At 40.4% G+C, this 18,864-nt stretch overlaps 1 protein-coding gene and 1 long non-coding RNA gene across 8 annotated transcripts in view; one reads left to right on the top strand and one right to left on the bottom strand.

Moving 5' to 3' along the window:
- Positions 1-18,864, bottom strand: part of IFT81 (intraflagellar transport 81) — a 68,341-nt gene that overhangs the window by 16,092 nt on the left and 33,385 nt on the right. For 4 of the 5 annotated variants that reach the window (XM_054082202.1, XM_054082203.1, XM_054082204.1 and 1 more), the window contains 3 exons: positions 14,278-14,323; positions 4,074-13,348; positions 2,549-2,641 (listed from right to left, as the gene is read on the bottom strand). In XM_054082202.1, coding sequence (XP_053938177.1) covers positions 13,166-13,348; positions 14,278-14,323 — 229 coding nt within the window. In that variant the 3' untranslated portion in view covers positions 2,549-2,641; positions 4,074-13,165. The remainder of the gene's footprint in view (positions 1-2,548; positions 2,642-4,073; positions 13,349-14,277; positions 14,324-18,864) is intronic. The other variant, XM_054082201.1, reaches the window with a different exon arrangement.
- Positions 8,057-18,864, top strand: part of LOC128853888 (uncharacterized) — a 24,466-nt gene continuing 13,658 nt past the window's right edge. For 2 of the 3 annotated variants that reach the window (XR_008452706.1, XR_008452707.1), the window contains exons 1-2: positions 10,183-10,319; positions 14,378-18,458. This is a non-coding gene — a long non-coding RNA (uncharacterized LOC128853888). Of the gene's footprint in view, positions 8,179-10,123; positions 10,320-14,377; positions 18,459-18,864 lie in introns of those variants that run through there. The other variant, XR_008452708.1, reaches the window with a different exon arrangement.

Raw genomic sequence — 18,864 nt, 5'->3', positions numbered from 1 at the left:
GCCATATGTAAGCCATTTATGTACCGGCCACTGGAAAAGTAGCTCTAGAAACAGTGTGTACCAATTTGAATTATTCCAAGAATATCATGTTCTTAAAAGGCAGTAGACATTCAATTCCCCAAACATGAGAATAATATGGAAATTCATTCCCTTATAATTTCAGTATTGATCCAGTTTTTGGCTTCCTATAAATGGATTTGTGTGAAGAATATCTTTACAGCTGAACTTTTGCGTAGTGATTTTGGCAGGATGAACCTGATGTGAAGAACTTAAAACTATTTGAACAGCACCTGAGTTTTCCTGCCTATAATGAAAGGCAGCAACGAGACCCCCAATTGTATATGCAATAATGTTATTGCTTTTCTGTTAGACAAGGTCACAATCTGATTTCGAATTATATATTTACATCAACAAATCAGGGTACTTCCAAGAAGATGGATACCCAACATCATTATTTTAGTATTCCTCGTGCCTTTTAAAAATTTCTCTTCTCTTTCAAAAATGAAGCCTGTTCTCTGAGTTGCAGAAGGAGAATGAGGGCAGCTCAGGCCACCCCAAATCTCAGGAGATCAATAGTGTTAGCAGTTGATGATCTAATTATGGAATATTTGGGTCAGACTCTTTTCTTCTAGCTAGATGTGACTTGGTTGAATTAAAAGAGGTTAGTTCATTCAGTTCATAGGGGTCATAGCATGAGTAACCAATCCCCTAGCAACTGCCATCCTCTAAGTCCTAAGGAGAGTCTAACATTTCCTGTAAGCGGACATTTTGATTTGATAAGACCTTTTGATTTGATAAGACATTTTTATGCATATCTTAAGAATATTGCATTAATTGCTGGCAGTCATGTATGCTATTATTACATTTGAATTAGTTAATGTATATTTTAATAAAGCCCAGGATGAAAGCTTTTACTTAGAAAAATAGTTACGAATGTTTCCTTTGCAACATCTCTCTCTCAGTTTTGCAAAGGCACAGATCAAACCCAGGCTGTCCTAGTGCAGAACCATTCATGCACTCATACCTTGAGCTGACCATGTACCAGACACGTGACGAGGTAGGGTTTAACATAGATTCTAAATTTTCATTGCTTAAGAGATTGAAAAATATTGCCTACTTGATTCCTGTACTTCGGAGTTTTCTGTAATATATTGCATAATTGTTTTTATAGTCTTTCCGCTGCTTTATTTTACCACATATTAACCATCAGCCTTACAGAACGTTCCATGTGTTTAATGTAGCATTCAGTGTAGCACTCAGTAAAACTCATGAAGCTCTGCCTTACAGCAAGAGAGGCTCAATGTAAGTGATGGGGTACAGTAACAAAGGCAGCCTGTTTGCTCTTTGGTTGTTCCAAAATCATATTCAGGAAATCGAAAGGGATCTGTCCAAGACATCACATCAGGAAAGACACTTAGCCTGATTTATACCCTCACGTAGGCAGAGAGGTTTCCATAACTTTATGTTCTAGTTTTACAGATGCCCACGTTCTGTGAGGGGAGGACAATGCGTTTATGGAGGGAAAAGCATTCCCCGGAAAATCAAAAGCCCAGGTGATCGTTCTGCATCTTTCTATTTCATTTCTGAGAATCACAGAATGGAGGGGAGCGTGGCATCTCTGACAAAGCTCATCAGAAGTTATGAGTCTTAATTTCCTGCCTTCCAACATGGATCGCCTGGTAAGCATTTCTTAAATGATAAAAAGTTTCTGTCTCATTTTTCGTGATTTAAATCTATGATCACTCAACATCCCTTTACGGGCGGAGGTTTTGATGAAGGAGAGATTTCATCTTCGCTTATGAGCTTTTTAATAAAACAGCTGTTATTTTTCTAATTTGTCTTCAGATTGCCTCGAGTTGATCACTGCAGCTCACGAGAACATCGGGAGCTGCAGACACAGGTGCAGCTCTGCAAAAACATTTCCTTTGATGGCAAAGACAGTTCGGGAAGCTCCAGCTCCTTGTTCTCTCTGTACTTGCCCACTTGCTCCATGCATGCTGCTCTCTGCCCCTTCGGGTGTACTTTCACAATCATGTGTGGCTATAAACTGAGTAACTGGGTTAATAGTCATCTTTCACCAAGAGGCTGTGATAAGCCTGACCGTGCAGCTCCACAAAGAGTTGTGCCAACACAACTGAAAAAACGATTTCACAATTATTACAAACTGGTTTAGAAGATGGTACCAGAGAGCAGGGCAGTCCCACTTCTTCTCCTCGGCTGCCAGTTGTTTTTTTCCTAACTCCTCAGTAATATGCATGACTGTGTGCTAGTGTAAACCATCAATGAATATTCTCACCTAGAAGTTTTTAAGGCATTTGGGACGGGGTTCTTTTGAATGCAAAGCTGCTCTATTTCACAGGCTTTCTACCTGGGGCTGTAAGTAGGAGTGAGAGCGTGCTCTGCCTCTGACCTAACTCCTTTCAGCTTCTTCCCCGTTCTTTACCTAACCCACTCATCTTCATGTAGACCCTTCTGCTTGTTGACAGCACTTTAAATAATCATTTATTTTTAAAAAATTATACAAACAGCGAGAGCCTGCAGACGGTACCTTGCAAATACTGCGTTTGCAGGCTGAGTCGACAACCGGTGGCTGCAAACAAGCCTTCCGAAGGGGTTTCAGATGGGTCAGCTCTCCAAAGCCCTTAATGCACAGGCAGTCAGACAGGCAGTTTGGTGATGAAGAACAAGGTCGTTAAAAACAGAGGTACATGGGTGTGGGGACTGGGTTTTTTTTTCTCACTATCAGTGCTGTTATGGCTACAAAACAAAAAAATAACATCATTTAAGTGGACACGTTTTCTGATGGCTCTGCTTTGGGCAGATTGGCTACTGGGGCTGGTCTAACGGTGGGAGGCGCGTGCGTGAATGCCTCGTGAAGATAAACTGTACAGCATGTATTGGTATAGACCAAGTAATGATTGCAGTTGAAAGCAGAGTTCTCACTGCTATTTTACTGGAGAGATTTTGGTTTCAAAAAAGCTTTGGCTTAAGTCCCATACAGCCTGGGCAGCACCCTGCAATTTAAGAAGATCTATCTAATTTTTTGGGGCTTTCTTTTAGATTCTGGGTGCAAATTACTGCCAGATTTAATCTCCTGGAAACCTACATCCTCATTGTATTCAGGGAGCAACCACAGCGCAGTAAGAGGGCAGGCTTAAGCCATGGACACTCACTGTGTGCTTTATCTCTGGCCAATAATCGCCCTCAACTTAATTAGCTAATGTTATGTTTAGGTATTCAATATTTATGCCCCAGTGAAGCAATAACATTGCAAAGCACTCTGTTTGTTGAATGCCCTTTTATAAAAACTGGATGTACCCGTATGGATTGTTTCAAATAAAGATAAATTGCAGCAGCACTATGTATTTGCAGGTAAAATTGGCTCCAATGCAGCTGCTGTATAAAAGTAAAGTTCCCTTATTATGAAGCTCCAGTATCTGTGCCTTTCCATGGAGAATATAACACTGCAAGCACTGAGCCTGCTGTGCAGAGTTCATCTGATTCTAATGGAACTACACAGTAACAGGCTATACATCTTGGAAGTAAGGAGAACATTTCCATCAAAGCTATTTGTGTTGGCTTTATTTTTTTCTATTGACTACAGAACCTTTTTTTGGTCCTTTTTTTTTTCAAAAAGCACAAGTTTTCTTTTGAAAATGTTAACTTTGCATTAAAAAGTTGTGGTGGTTTTTTTCCAGAGATAATATGAACCTTTAATTTTTTTGTTCTGTCGAGACTGAAATTTTTCGTGGGGAAAATAGTTCTACTCCGCTGTCGTATATACTTATATCAACAGGAGTTCAGCTTCTCGTTTAAGGCCAAATTTATCAGACTAATAGGACATCACTGACGTGGTTACTTATTAAATGAAGTTACCCTGGATTTATTCTCACATATAAACCCAAAATTTAGGGCCGCAGTGATAAATCTGCTGCTTTTCTTCTTGAGGCCTAATTCCAACCAATTCCTGCATGCCAGTACTCTGAGGAGCAGACCAGGCAAGCAGAAGCAGCAGCTTTGACCACAGCTGCCTGGAGCAATAAACCAGCACCACAAACTCTCTCATCCCTTACCATGTTCTAAGCCACCCAGTTTTTCTCTTGTAGTGTTTTCGCATTTGCGCATCTTCACATTTTTTTGAAGACGACGTTCAATAAGTTCAAAATAATTTCCTCTAGATGTGTAAGAAAAAATAGAATTTCCTGTTATTTCCGTGCTTGGGCACATAATTGATGTGTTTCAGCTACAGCACAAAGCAGACACCTGTAAAAACCTGACAATGGACACGGGACAGGCACACAAATAAATTGCCCCAGAGTGCTGTTATACGGTTTATAACTGAGAGCTAAACTCTGCATGCATGTGCGCGCACACATACAGTGTTTCTATTTAGGACTGCTTCTCCCAGCACCCATCTCTCTGGGATTATAAAAAGATCTCAGGGTAAGCAAATCTCACATTTAGGTGGACTCCATTAGCTCCGTGAAGGTAGCTGTGATGCTTTTTATGCTTTCAAAACCCTTGTTACAATTGAATTAAAAACTCCTTGGGGAAAGGGCTTTACCTTTGTCCGTATCACATTTGTTTATCTGCATCTGTTATGACCTTTCTGTCACACATTTCAATGCATTAACACATTGGAACCCTACAGACATGTCACTTACGCACTCCCTTTTTAGGAGCGGTGGGGGTCAGATGAGGCTGCACAAAGCTAGGACACTGACTACTGCCCTGGGAAATTCTGTGACGTTTGCTGTCCCATTCCTGTACTTGCAAATAAACCAAACCTCGGGCTAAGACAAAGGTGAGGGGTCTGAACAAGTGCTCAGGACAAGACTCAGGAGCCTTCCAAGGGAGAAGACCAGGCTGTGAACCCTGGGTGTGCCTGGAGACCACAGCCCATAGGAAAGGACTAGATTCCTAGTTTTGCTTCCATACTACTGCTCGTTCATCTAGAAAATCACAGAATTGTTTAGGTTGGAAAAGACCTTTACGATCATGGAATGTAACCGTAAATAATAATAGCAACTTGTTTACCTAGCTCCATGGTCAACAGGCTGCCGTAAGAGTTGCTTGTAGAATATTTTGAGATTCTATGGTGAAAGTTGCTGTACCCGAGCATATTTTAACCTGATTTGTGCATATGCTAATGTAGTCATGCTCACATACATACGCATTAACAGGACCAGTTAAGAGTTGCTTCTCTGAAACTGTCCACAACTCCGTTACATGACAACGCCATGACTGGATATTCTAGAACTAGAACTTGAGCCATCAGTCATAGTAAGTCTATCACAGAGCTACAAAAATATACATTAACACTAAGTGTGATCAAATGATTATAAACAGTATACTCCCAAATAGTGTATTTACATCTGCATTTGCATAGACCATGTTAAACAGATTCCACTGGCACGTCTAGATTTAGTTTCCATATTATACTTTGCAACAGACAACATTATTATTGAAGAGAGTAAATATCGTACCGGATAAAAACACTGCACTCTATCAATTCTGTTTTTATTCACAGCAGTGAAACTGCATTCTCATTGCAACAAACCAATTCCATTTTGTTACGGAGTGCAGCGTGCCTGTAACCGAGAGTAACAGAAATGAATTAAAATATATTGATTCTATAGAAAATTAAGTGCAAACTATTTAAAACATCTTAAGTGATTAGATGTAATAAAATTGTACAAGTACAAATGCACAGCTGGCAAACTGAAGTCCGAGGGAAACAATCACCCCACTCTAGATGTACAGAGAACCTGGCTCCTAACGTTGGCTTTTAAACTTGAAGCTTGACAAACAATATTTCTGCTGTGACCTGGACAGGTGGCAGTCCTATCACAGAGCATTCGCCAGTATTACCACTCTCCTCATTTAGACTTTACATCAAGTCTGTGAGAGCTCTGGCTTGAAATCAGATTCCTCATGACTATAAGCAAAGACAAAGTCTAACATTTATTAACGCTAGTTGGAAAGAAGCGAAGGTATTGCATAAAGGACTGCTGTTCATTGAGGTTACACAGTGTTTTTAAGGTACACGTGATACATCGGAGGACTATTTATCTGCACATTTGAAAATAACTTCATTACCTAAAGTAATTCTTATCCTAAACAGATTGACATTATGAAGAAGGTACAGAAAAGCAATTCTACAGTAGGATAAAATCAAACCGTCCTGTTTGTGGGTACACAAAAGGATTAGAGTATAATTTTACTCTCTTAGACCAAATGAAGTCCTAAATTGGAAAAGCAGCTCCATCCAAGGTCGCCTCTGTTGTTTCCAAAAATATCTCGAAACAAACGCAAGAGGGGCACTTTGTTGAGTGTTATCTGGACATATATAGTTTCAATCAAATTCTTCAAGAAGTGTCAGAATAAAAGTCGAACATTTGTTTGACGCTGCCAAGTCACTGGCAAGTGAATCCTTTCAAAGGCTGAAAATAACTTTGATAACAGAATTAAGAATTATGGGGTGTTTTCCTCCCACTTGGAAAAAAAAGCCACATTAATTTGGGATGGAATGTAAACACTTTTTAGACATTTCATCAAAGGATTATATAATGCTTTCCACTAACCCGGGGTGAAGTGTTACAAAGTTGTGTTAATGATCCCAGGAAAATATTTATAGTGCTTTTTCCAGTACATGATTTCTCTCTTTCCCTCTTGTATTTTATGATCAACCTTCATTTCATTCAATTAAATCAACAAGCAGAAAAGAACCTCTAGTGTATATAGATTTTAACGTGCTGCATTTCACATACGAATGGTTGCAGTACAGTGTAGTAAATCAAGAATACAAAAGGAATAGTAAGCACAACAGTAAGAACGCACAAGGAAGCATGCCACACTCCACCTCTTTGTTAGAAAAGCTTGGATTGCTTTCTAGTTATTAGCTGTGGGAGATATTTTCCTAAGCAGAGTTAATTTTGAGATGATGTTGTCATTGCCCCATGAAATAATAAATGTCCAATTTTCTTTCGCATTCTCTGAACATTAACTAGAGCTCTTGCTGTTTCCTGGCGCGCTCGTGCAGATACCTGAGCAGCCTCATCAGCCTACATAAAATGAAAATGAAGCAGAGAAATCCTTTACCACTAAAGATGCTACGCGAATGTAAAATATTAGCAGAACAGGTTGTCTGTGGGTGACTTTCGATATTCTGATACAGTTCTGGGTTTTTTAATATGCTATAAAAACACGTTGAGCTTTCCAGCAACAGAATAAGGGAGATGGGTAGAATGTATTATAAATACCTAAAACAATTCAAAGTTTTTGAATGCTGCAATCCACAGAATGCAGTTTTGCTATTTTTAAATAGCAGTTGATAAGCAAAATGTGTAATTTTCAAGTGATTTTTTCATTTTTGAATTTTCAATTTTTCAAATCCCAAATTCATCAGCCCTTTTTGCTTTTGGCAATTCTTCCCTGAGGTTTCTGTGAGAACTGCAAAGAAATGCCTAAACACTGCTTTACTCGCCAGAAAATGCTGCACTAGTGTAAACTAAGCAAACTGTTGAATTATTCATATTTTATAACCCTAGAGTTTCAACTGCTATTTAAAAACCAGTAATCCAGTAGGAAAAAAGGGCATTAAAACCCTACATAATTTTAATTGCAGAAAACCTTTAGAATTTTGTGGCGCTTTTTTTTTTCAATATGAATCAGAGATTAATTCCTTCATTATTTCCCTTACATGGCTATTACTTGTACGTGATGTATGCCTTTATGGTTTTGTTATTGTTGCTCCCTGAGCACCAGGCATATTTTCTATTCCATTTCAGGGAAAAGAAGTAGAGGGAATGAAAGGAATTTATCTTTGAAAATTGGTAAGATCCCATTTTCCATACCCTTATCAACTATTTTTCTCTAGTATTAGCAAAATGTGCAGGATTTGGCTTTACCCCATTTCAAGAGCAGATCTAATTAAGTGCTTGTTGTACAAATGAGCGGTTTTAAAACTTGAGCACTTGCAATAAAATTTAGAAGCTTAGAAATGCCATGTTATTCTGCAATGACAGCCTGAATTAAAGAGTCTAAGAGTCATTGGCTTCAAAAGATCCATTTGCAGGAAAAGAACTCCAGTTCTTGGCACTCAGCGAATACCGGTTGTGTGCATCCTCATTTGCAGTACTTTCTTCAAAACTATGAGGAATGGAAAGGCAAAAAAAGGTAAAAATATACTTCTTTTTCATAAAATATATAAATAATGCCTTTAAATACATGGTGATGCATAAAAGTTGTATGTTAATGATAAACGCTATAAATACTCCAGCACTAGATTTGTGTGAGACAGCCTCTCCTAGATATCTAATGAAAATCAAACCATATTGCCAATGACTTGTGTATTTTGGGGTTTTTGTACCGAGAAAAGCTTCCACAAATATTTAATCTTTGTTATAAATTAAACTGTATCTAATGGAACATTGCTTTGTGTGGGATGAAAGTAATTATTTTAGATAAAGATAATTACAGTCCTTTTTTATGCGCCTTGTCTTATAAATCTGATGCTGGCCCTTTAATTCCTGTTTGTTCAGTCAGGAAGAAGAATACAGAGCTAAATCCAGCAGACCTTATTTTGGCAAAACTCCCACTGAAGTCAGGGAAGGTTTTGTGAAAGTAAGGATGGCATGATTTGTCTCTCAGCTCCGGCTGATTATTTGGAATAGGTTTGCTCCCCACTCTAACAGCAGAGCTCCTCACCGAGTCCGACATCGCCACGGCGCACTGGCTTACAGCATTTTTTTTGTCTGTAAACAAGAATCATGAAAATCAGTGCAATGCAATTGTGAAAACTGCCCTTTTCCCACCCCCCAATGACCTTGGCAAAAAATGGATTGCCTTGGGAGTTTGGAGACTGCTACTGTGGAATTAACACTACAGCAACAGAGTTTGGAGAACCCATTTTAAACCCGTGCTGAGAATTTAAAGAACTCTTTAAACAAGGTGGAGATAGGTCATATTCTGATTATTAAAGAACAACGACCCATGTGGGTGTTGCCCAGACAGGTGGCACCTTGTGATAAAATTGTTGATTCGTGTAACACTTCCTCAGTGGAACACTGGCCCGTCAATTCTGTTTTAATTACAGATTGCAGTCGAGAAAGGCAGCAGAGGAGTTAACAGCGTTCCTTCAGCAGGAAACCCACTGCTACCACGATAAGGATAACGCAGGGCACTCCTTCAGATGGAGCGCTTTATTTTTTTCACTTAAGTCTGGGCAAATTCAGAGCCAATGAGAGAAACCAGACCTGCAAGCCTCAGTGCTCTTCTCATCCACGGACCAGATGACAGAGTAACAGCTTCCCACACGCCACCGTGTCAGCGTGTCCTGACCTTTCTCCCAAGGGATGCTTTTTGGGTGACAGCACTTCAGCCTCCGTGGTCTTTCAGTCACACATCTGTCTGCCTCCCTGCGGACGCTGGCACCAAACACTGCCAGGGGGGTGATTTAGGAACAGGACTGATACTGCCAAATTACTCGGCGTAGATCCCTCGCTGGGGGGGCAGCCCCCAGGTAGTGAGCAGTGACCGTTCAGTCACTGGTTATCGGGGCCAGACGTGCAACAGGGATCTGAGGAGGAACAGCTTTGTAGCTCATTTCCAATTCCTAAACCAACAAGTCACTTGGCAAACAGATTTCTCATTGCTTATTGTGTACTTTACTACCCATGCTTATTAATCAGAATATCCTCATTTCTAGGCACTAAACTTCTGCTGAATACTTCTGCTGAGCTGTATTTTATAACAGTGAGCAGCACCCTACTGTAGGAAAGTCTTACCAAAAAAGCTCTGGAAATCAGCATATTTAAACATAATAAATGCAACAGCAGGGCCTGACTTTTATGATTGTGAGCAACTATATGCATATGACTTCATTAGCAGTAATATCCATGTGATTAAAGACCTAGGAATAAGTAACCTTACATCTAGGTTACTTCAGGAAGTCTAAGAACACTTAATTTATTTATTATAGTTCAAATGGAAGTAAAATGGTACCACTAATATAAACAAAATGATCTAATATCCAGATGGTAAGATGGTTGGCCGTGTAACGCAGCAGATGTACTGTTTTCTCATGCCCATTTCTGATGCTTATCACTACTCCATCTCTTAGGTCCATGTGGAACTTGCCTGTCGCTCTACGGACAGCTGAAGTCAACTTGAGCGAATAACTGCATACACAGTAGTTCTAGAGCCGGGCTACTTCCTCATCCAGGCCTCGGTAGAGATAAGGAGAAGCCTTTTGAAACAGAATAAGCTGCTGCTCATGACTGACTGCTCAGATCAGTGTTCCAGCTGAAAGAAGTGTGGTAAGTGCTGAGGCCACAAATTTAGTTGTGTGCCATTTTTTAATTGGGACCTTCACATGAAAAAAGCAGGTACTTTTCCACACTGCACATTTCATCTTATTAGTTCACCAGTTAGGCTGTTAATAATAACAACATAAAAAAGTTAGAAGTAAGCTTTTTGTTGCAAGAAGTAAAGAGAACTGAAATACGGTCAAAATTTTTGAACTATCCCTTCATGGACTAGGTGGAAAAGCCGGTGAACAGAATCCATTAAAGCAGCATTTATTACGTGTCCACTTATACAAAAAGCTAAAAACAGCATTCGAGCTTTTCCAATTTTCTTTTCATAACAGTTATTATGATTTTCTGCTTCCTTTCAGAAAATCATTTTGCTGCTGCTGTAGTGTATAATCTGTGTGTCCTTTCTTGGTGCAGTACAAATGGCAGAACACGAATCAAACCAGAACAACAATCACGTCATCTTTGAGTAACTAGCAATAAACTGTTTTTACAAGGAAGAATGAAGAACTATTTTTAGGGTAACTGAACAGACAAAATAGAAAATTATTATATTTGATCTTACCCTACATCATTGCCATGAACGTCAAAACCATCACTCTTCCTGGGCAGCCGGCTAATTAATCTGTATAACACATCTTTGCATAAACAGTCTGGTTAGGGTTTTGTTATAAGTTTTGACTTGAAGTATATAAAGCCCCTTTCTCCCTGGCCCGTCTGGTGACTGAACCACAGGCTGATTCCTAGATAATGTAAATGCCCATTTTGGTGATTATCCCACGTTTTCAGTATGTCTCACATCTAGTAGTCTGCTATTATACTATTCCTGGCAAGCGTTCAGCAAAATCCTCCTTCCAATGTCCAGGTACGTGACTCCTGTAACTTCCCTCAGCTCTGCCGGCCCTGCAGTGCGGTGCTGGTGAAGTACGGCAGGAAGGGCACAGGGCGAGGTGTCCCACTGCCTCTGGTGACAGCTGTCCCCACGCTGTATAGTCTGCATACACCCCCTCTTCCTGAGCTTCTCCCTTTCCAATCGATCTGGTCTCCCTTTCGTGCTGTAGAGCCCCTTCTCCTGCCCTGTAACCAACTCACGGAAGCAGTGGGCCATGGCAACGCAGGACGCTCTCCCCCCATGGCCAACTCTACCTGTGCATGTGCCCTACGCCACAGCCTTCCTTCCACGCGTAGGGGAAAACACGCTCCTTCTCCTTGTCCTGGGAAAGATCAGCGTACAGCTGTTGGGAAAGACTATTTTCAGCTATCCAGCAGCATGGGAGGCCTTACAGGAGGATGTCCCGGGAATCTATGGATCCGAGTCCCACTCCTTACACACACACTCTGCAGTTTTGAACCTTTTGGGCGGTATCTGAAATAAAGTTCATTAAATGAGCCATTCAAACCTCTTTTGCCTGTGGCCCAGCAAGCTACCTGTCACTAACAATTTACCTTCTTTCAACTGAGAAATGTAAAAGAAGATGACGTACAGTCAAAATGTAGCCATCAGAGTTTATTTTAGTTCTGTTAACATTTAACACAGAGACAAACTCAGAACTAGACAATTACCATACTCTTTCAATATAGAAAACAGCAGAAGATCCTAAAGTTACGTACCAGAGACAGCAAAATTATTTTTTGTCCTGAAAATACACTTTACTTCAGAGAGAATCCTAAAAAAACCCACCAACCTATCTAGATGCTCAGTAGGCCCAGAGACCGAAGAAGAGCAGAGGCAGTTCTGGTCCCACAGACTTATCTGTCTGCTTCTGATCTTTGATTGCGACTAAGAGGCGCTCATGCAAAATGATGAAGCGTGAGGGACAGTTTCAAGCCTCACCTACATTCCTCTTACTCTGGGCCAGCTCTGGGTCTCATGATGCGATTTTATGGGCAGTGACAGTCGCCTGTGGCTCACAGGTGAGAGCCAGCGGGCAAGGCAGCCTTCCCCAGCGACCTGTTCTGCACACCCTAACACGCCAGAGCCACCGTGCCACATTTACATCCATTGATAACCGTTCCATCCCTGGGATGACCCTCTCTGGGTCGTGTAATCACTTTGGAATACGCTGCACAGACCAAATCATCTACACCCTCACAAAACACAAGATATCCTCGATGGAGGAAGCCTTTGGTTGAGCACAGTTTACACTTTCAAACAGGCAACTTGGAATAAACAGAAGGAAAAACACACATGTTAAAACCAACAAGAGATAATGGAAAAAGCTCTGAATCCAAGTAATTGTTCTGAGAACCTACTCCTGACGCTGTAGCAGTGAACTGTCTCCTGGAAGCACAATCAGTTCAATTCAAGCGTGCAAGGAAAATATGACTAGGAGTGTGCAGGCGAGGTCTGGGCAGCTCAGAGTGAAAATGGCTCCATTCTTGCCAGTCACGCTGGATGAATACAGACAATAGGGAAGGAGAAGGCCAAGCCAGGAGGGTTGCAATTATACAATATCAAGTCCCAGGCCACACATAATGTAACCTTAGTGATATAGAATAAGGAGCAGAGCAATTATGTAAGTTTTCTGTGACCCTGGAGAAGGATTTCTTTTCCTTTGATCTCTCTGCAGATGCATGCCATTCCCAGCCTCGTAAACCAAAGATTTACGATGAGGTTCACCCTAGTGCAGTTCTCATAACAGCTCTTCCTAACCACGTTACGTTGTTACTTAAACAAGGGAGGAAAAGCTTCACAGAGTGGTTAGTTGCTGTCTTTGCTCATCCACCAAAACCAAATGATGTATAACAAATTTATGCAGAAATGATGAAAGCAACGGTATTTAGCTAGAGTTTACCTTTAGGAAGCCACACTGTCCTCCTACTTCATGGTGCGATCAAAGAGGAAGAATTCATAATACAAGCCTGTCTTTACCTCCTTCCTGAATTACTTGACCAATGGCTGTTTGATTTTGTTGCTTCAGAAAACATTCTCTCTTACATTCCATTAACTGCTCAAAATCCTGCCACATTCTAATTTGCTTCATATTTGGCCCATGACTTTCCCGTACAACTTTCTGCTTCTCTCGTAATTTCTGTCAAAAACACAAAATATTAGATTTTTTTGAACAGTTCTACGCCACAGAAATAGTTTACATAGGCCGCTTGGAATGACAAAGGTTTTTATACGCTACTGAAACATTATTTTGTTCAAGTTGATAACATTCCTTACAAGTGATAAATGCATTAACACCTGGGGCTCTGATATCTGTTTTGTACAGATTGACACAATTATTTCAGTGTTTTACAGTTGTCTAAATAATATTTGAGAAGTTATGCTAAAATCTTCAGTTCATCTCCCTACAGAGCTGTTACATTATCAAACTACAAGCTGCAATGGATTCATATCATGATATTATAGACGTGGAATTCATGTTTTCCAATGAAACGCATTCATAGCAGCAGCCCAAACCTTTAAAAATCACTCACAGACTAACTCATTAAAAGGGAAGTAAAATAAAGATGTTTGGTGTGAGTCGGTAAGGCTAACCTCGTCCGTGCTGACCTGAGCTTCACGAGAGATTAAAACCGGACAACTGCTTTTGTTTAACACTGCTGTGCTGATGATCCCCTGGCCTTTAATAACAGCGATAAAGCTGACAGCCTCAAAATTTATTGTCTTCAACAGGTTGCTTTATATACAACATAAAATTTGAGCTGCCACAGTTTGTTATGGCCATGTTTCAGTTTCTTATCCAAATGGTTTTCAGGGAATGTGCTGTCACATTAAACTGTTTGACTGTCCTTTACAAGGAGCTCATGCTATACCCTGCAGGAAATCAAGCCCTGAAGAGTGAGCCTGATCTCTTTTCAGGGTATTAGTTACCAACGCCAGCAGTAATGGAATTTTCTTTGTAGGCTGCAATATGCTTTTTATAAAAGACCGACCACATTCTTTAGGAAGCAGCCCTGCAAAAATATGAACTGTGCAATATTTTTACAAGGTAAAAAACCTCATTCTTACCTTGCCGAGGTTTTCCTGTTCAAGGATCATCCGTGTATACTGTTCTCTGAAGGAAATACAAAATAATTTTATTATGATTTTATTTGGTTCTGTGTAACAGGACAGAATAATGATGCGAACGTGGAAAGTTATGAAAGTTCCTATGGTTCATAAAGGAGATAGAAAAGGAAGCATGAAGAAACCTCTTTGTCATTGGACAACACACCCCTTGACATGAAGGGTCAGATCTCTCCAACCCTCTCAGCTGTACAGCTGGGGAAGCAAGAATGGATAAGTTCTCTGATATTTTTGAAGCTGGCATGATTACCACTCCTTCCAGCTTGAAGACAACAGCAAGATCATTTTGGATAAGACACCCTCGATCTCTTTTTAATAATGCATTTACCCGGGTGATGTTCCGAGGTCAGCCAGTAGCCTCGTTTGTACAAGCATCAGAGTTTACGAGTCCACAGCCCTTAATTGCTGTGAACGTAGCATTACAAGTGGGAAAATACAAGAATGAAGGGGAATAGTATTTCACTCCAGGTCTGACCAATCCAATGACTGCAACAGAACCGCTGTGCATTCCTCACTTTCAGAAAACAGCCGTCACATTTAGGTGCCTAAATATAGGCTTAGAAGCATAACTGTTGACATTCATTATTAAAAATCTTGGCTGTACACCTTTGTCTGTAACAAGTGGCTGGATCGCTTTCTGACATATGTAAACTTGATACATGAAACCTGACAATACAAGATGTGAAGCATAACAGCAGGTTCAGATACATTACTAGGTACTTATTTTAATTTTTTTTTGAAATGTGAGAAGAAAAAAACCTTTTCACTGATTCACTGGGAAAAAAAAAATTTGTTTTTATATTTCCTGTGAAACAGGTACACTTGGAGATTGAAAGTTTGCTGGTGGAACACAAAATAATCTGCTTCATCTAAATAATTTTTCCAAATTGCTTAGGGTTAGGGTAGAAAAACATTGTGTAGAGAAATCCTAATCAGCCTTAGTGATACCGGACCATGAAGGTTTATTAGAGCCCTGTGAGCAGCCGTGAAGAGCCAAGGCATTGCGTTTCTTGTATTCCTTCCATTTCTACTAAGTCCTGCAGGCTTTCAGCTGGAGCACTGGGGACCTTGGCCACCTGGTCCTGCCTGCCACACTCCTGCAGAACGGACGTTCAAGGAATGAAGCGGGACCATTTTACGATCTCTCACTCTTGGACGATTCTAGGCGGAACAAATCAGAGCCGTCTTGAGGCTGCTCCAAGTGCTGCGCTGCACGGCTGATCCTTAGCAATCCTCACCAAATCCAAGAGGTGGAAAGCCACACTGAATCTTCTTATTTCCATTGGCACACGGCACATGTTCACACGTGTTTGGCCTCAAGAACAGACTTCTTTTTTTTTTTTTTTAAGTAGAGTTTTCAAAATAATCATCAGAAGATTAGATGTCTTCCTTGTAAGTTTTTCTTTACTATTTATAATGATGACTGGAAAGAATGCAACTTAATAACTTCACTTAAAACCCCACAACCTTCTATTTTTAGATAAGAAAATTAACTTTTCACATTCCTAAGAAGTGACTCCATGGAACAGAGAGTTTATATTCAATAAAGAGGGTCGGAATTAAGACATTTTTTGTTCGATACGTTGTTAGGAGAGTGCTGCTCTATTTATGGTTCATTTTTACTCCGTTTACATTCCAGTGCCTGCTGAAAAACATATTCACATTCTAGGGGATGTCTAGAAAAAGATTTTATCGTTTCATTTTATAATTTACAAAGACCACTCTAGTGAACTTTGCTGTAATTCATTTAAATGTGACGGGTCTGTGACCTCTTACAGAAGGTCAAAAATGTGTAAAGTCACCATGAGAGGATAATGTCCTCAGCTCCTGTGCCCACAGTTAGCAAGTGAAACAGGAACAGCGGAGAGAGTGGTAATGCTCCATGCACATTCTCCTCACCATACCTGGAATTACGTAGCTGGACTAAAACATTTGGCTTTAGTGGATCATTGTGCGAGTACTCCCATTGTGGATGTCGATGTCCCAAGTGGTTCAGTTGGAGCATTTTTTGCTTAGTGCCTGCGGATAAACTCCGACCCTCCCCTTCCCTGCGAGGCCATAAAAGGACAGTGCCTGCTGTCTGACCCGCATTTCCTCTCAGCTGCTTGACGGAGCTGTCTGGCCTTTCACACTAATGAATATTCACATCATCAGTATGACTTTTTTTTCTCACAGCCACTTCTCTTTTTTATCCTCCTGCTTCATTTTGCTGTTTCATCCTCTTTCATTAGATAAATCTTTCCTATTTTGTGCGATGGAATAAGAGGCATCCTAGCCTTCACACGCATTCCATCTCCTCATCCTTTTCTTCTCCCATCCTAACATTAGTAGTTTTGATTCTTTTCTTACATTATTTTCTACATAGCATTTAAGCATTTTCATGCCTCAAATCCTTGCAGAAGGTCTCTGATGAATATTAATCTAGCCCTGCATTTCTTACTGACCTCTGCCTCATGTTCTAGAGCTGCAGGAGATGCAGCTCCACTGATGCCAGTGCAACATGCAGCACCAAATCTTCTATTTCATGAAGGATCTGATGGTGGAAGAAGACCTCATCTCTCTGTGTCTCCTGAGGGAAGCTCTGGAGTCTTCTCACTCGGTTTGACACAGCACTATTATCCCTGCCAGTGGCCCCATTCCAGAGCCCATAAAATCTTAGTGGTCAACTACTGCCTTTTTTTAACTCCACGATGAGTTAAGAAATTGCCTCTGGTGACACAGTGACATCTGATTACATTCACTGCCAACTAACGGTGCTCCCCACGTTGCCACCACTGCAGCAGAAAGGTCCAAAAATTGTTCTGAAAGGTAGAAAGCCCTGAGAAACAAAGGTATTCTTCTATCTCCTTTGAGAAGTGACAACTACTGTCTTTTCTTGTGATGTCAGCACATTGGATAGTCTGAATCTTTCAAATGGAACATAGAATGATCATTAATCATCTAATTAAGCAGTTCCATCTTTGCTTTCCCACTCAGTCATGTTTTTAAATTGTTTTGTGAATGGGACCGTTCTGCGAAGCATTTGGCACATTGCACCGCAGACAGCACACGCACCACCGCTCCGACACACAGATTACACAGATGTCAAGCAGCAATCTGTCCCGTCTCCGAAATACAAACGCAGGAATCTAAGAAAAGGCCTCACATCAAGCAACTAAATTGCTGTGGCTTTTCAAAGCCGAAGAAATAAAGCAAACTGCAGGAAGGCTGATTGATGCAGACCTTGAGATGGAGGCACAAGGCAGAGCTGACGCCCCCTCTGCTCTGAACTAACAATTACACTCTATGGAGATTGCTTGGTACGGTAATGACTGCACCTTTAAGGAGACCTAATCCTACTGTCAAAACGTCAGTGGTTTTGACTCGTTCCATTCATTACAAAATTAAACAAAAATACCTTTGATCAAACCCAGCAAATATGAATTTAAAAAATATCATTTTGATACATATTTTCATGACTGAGAAATGCTATGGTGTGAAAAGCCAATGACCACTATGTAAAACTAGAGACAACAATTTAAGCTTGTTTATTTTGTTGACAGCTAGGATCTAAGAAATTTTTGGGGGGTCAAAGATAAAACCAGCTGGAAAATGGAATTTCTATTTCAAGAAAATTTCTCTAATTTTGACAAAGTAATTATGAAGAATAAAACACAGAATAAAATGTTGACACTTTTATCAAATGAAACTTATAAATGTTTTGGTTTGGATTTTCCTGATATTTAATTTTGATGGGGCCAAACCAGCTCATTGACTTTATTGCCTGAATTGTCTTTCAACTCTTCTATTGTACTGAAAGAATATTTGAACATATACAAAATTTTAAACTGGATACTTTTACAAAAATCTTTAGTATGCAGTAAAGTGCAGAAAACCAATCTACATGACATGGTAACTTTTAGACATCTCAGCACAGATAATTAATCCAATCTCATTCCCAGGTAAGATTTCTATCTTTGGCAGGACTGCATCATTTAAAATGGAAAAATACCAAAAAAACCCATCAGCTTGATTCATAACCTTCTCTGCTTCACTCCCTACCAGGCAAAGGCAAAGCGTCCTGAAAAAGCTCACAGGACAAAGCAACTGTGTTTATAATGGAGTAAATGAAATCGAGTGCAAAGGTAAAGATTCATGTGATGGCGCAGAACGGTATTCGTTCTACCTCCAGTAAGAGCTGCAAACAGGAGCAAAACAAAATCTCTTTAGCATGACTATACACAGTCCTCCACCCCTGCATCACTGATGGCAACAGCTACAATACCTGAGAGAAAGGTACAAGATCTGCAAGGAATGGACAGAATCTGAGGGCACCATCTGGTTGCTCTCCAAGAGGTGGTAGACCTTCTACCCCTGCACAGCATAGTCTCAGAAGGAAACTTGGCAGAGGTGTCGTGTCTGCTAGAGCCACACTTCCTGCAGGACCAAGCTGAAGCACAGCTTCTCTGAGCCTGTGCCAACAGGGGCTGCAAGTTAAAACCGCTATCTGGGGCCTATAATCTCCAGCAGGAAGGGAAAATCTTCTGGTAT

Source organism: Cuculus canorus, chromosome 17 (assembly GCF_017976375.1).
Source record: "Cuculus canorus isolate bCucCan1 chromosome 17, bCucCan1.pri, whole genome shotgun sequence".
NCBI lineage: Eukaryota > Metazoa > Chordata > Aves > Cuculiformes > Cuculidae > Cuculus > Cuculus canorus.
Note: the sequence above shows the minus strand (reverse complement) of the source record. Positions and strands in the feature narration are given on the sequence as shown.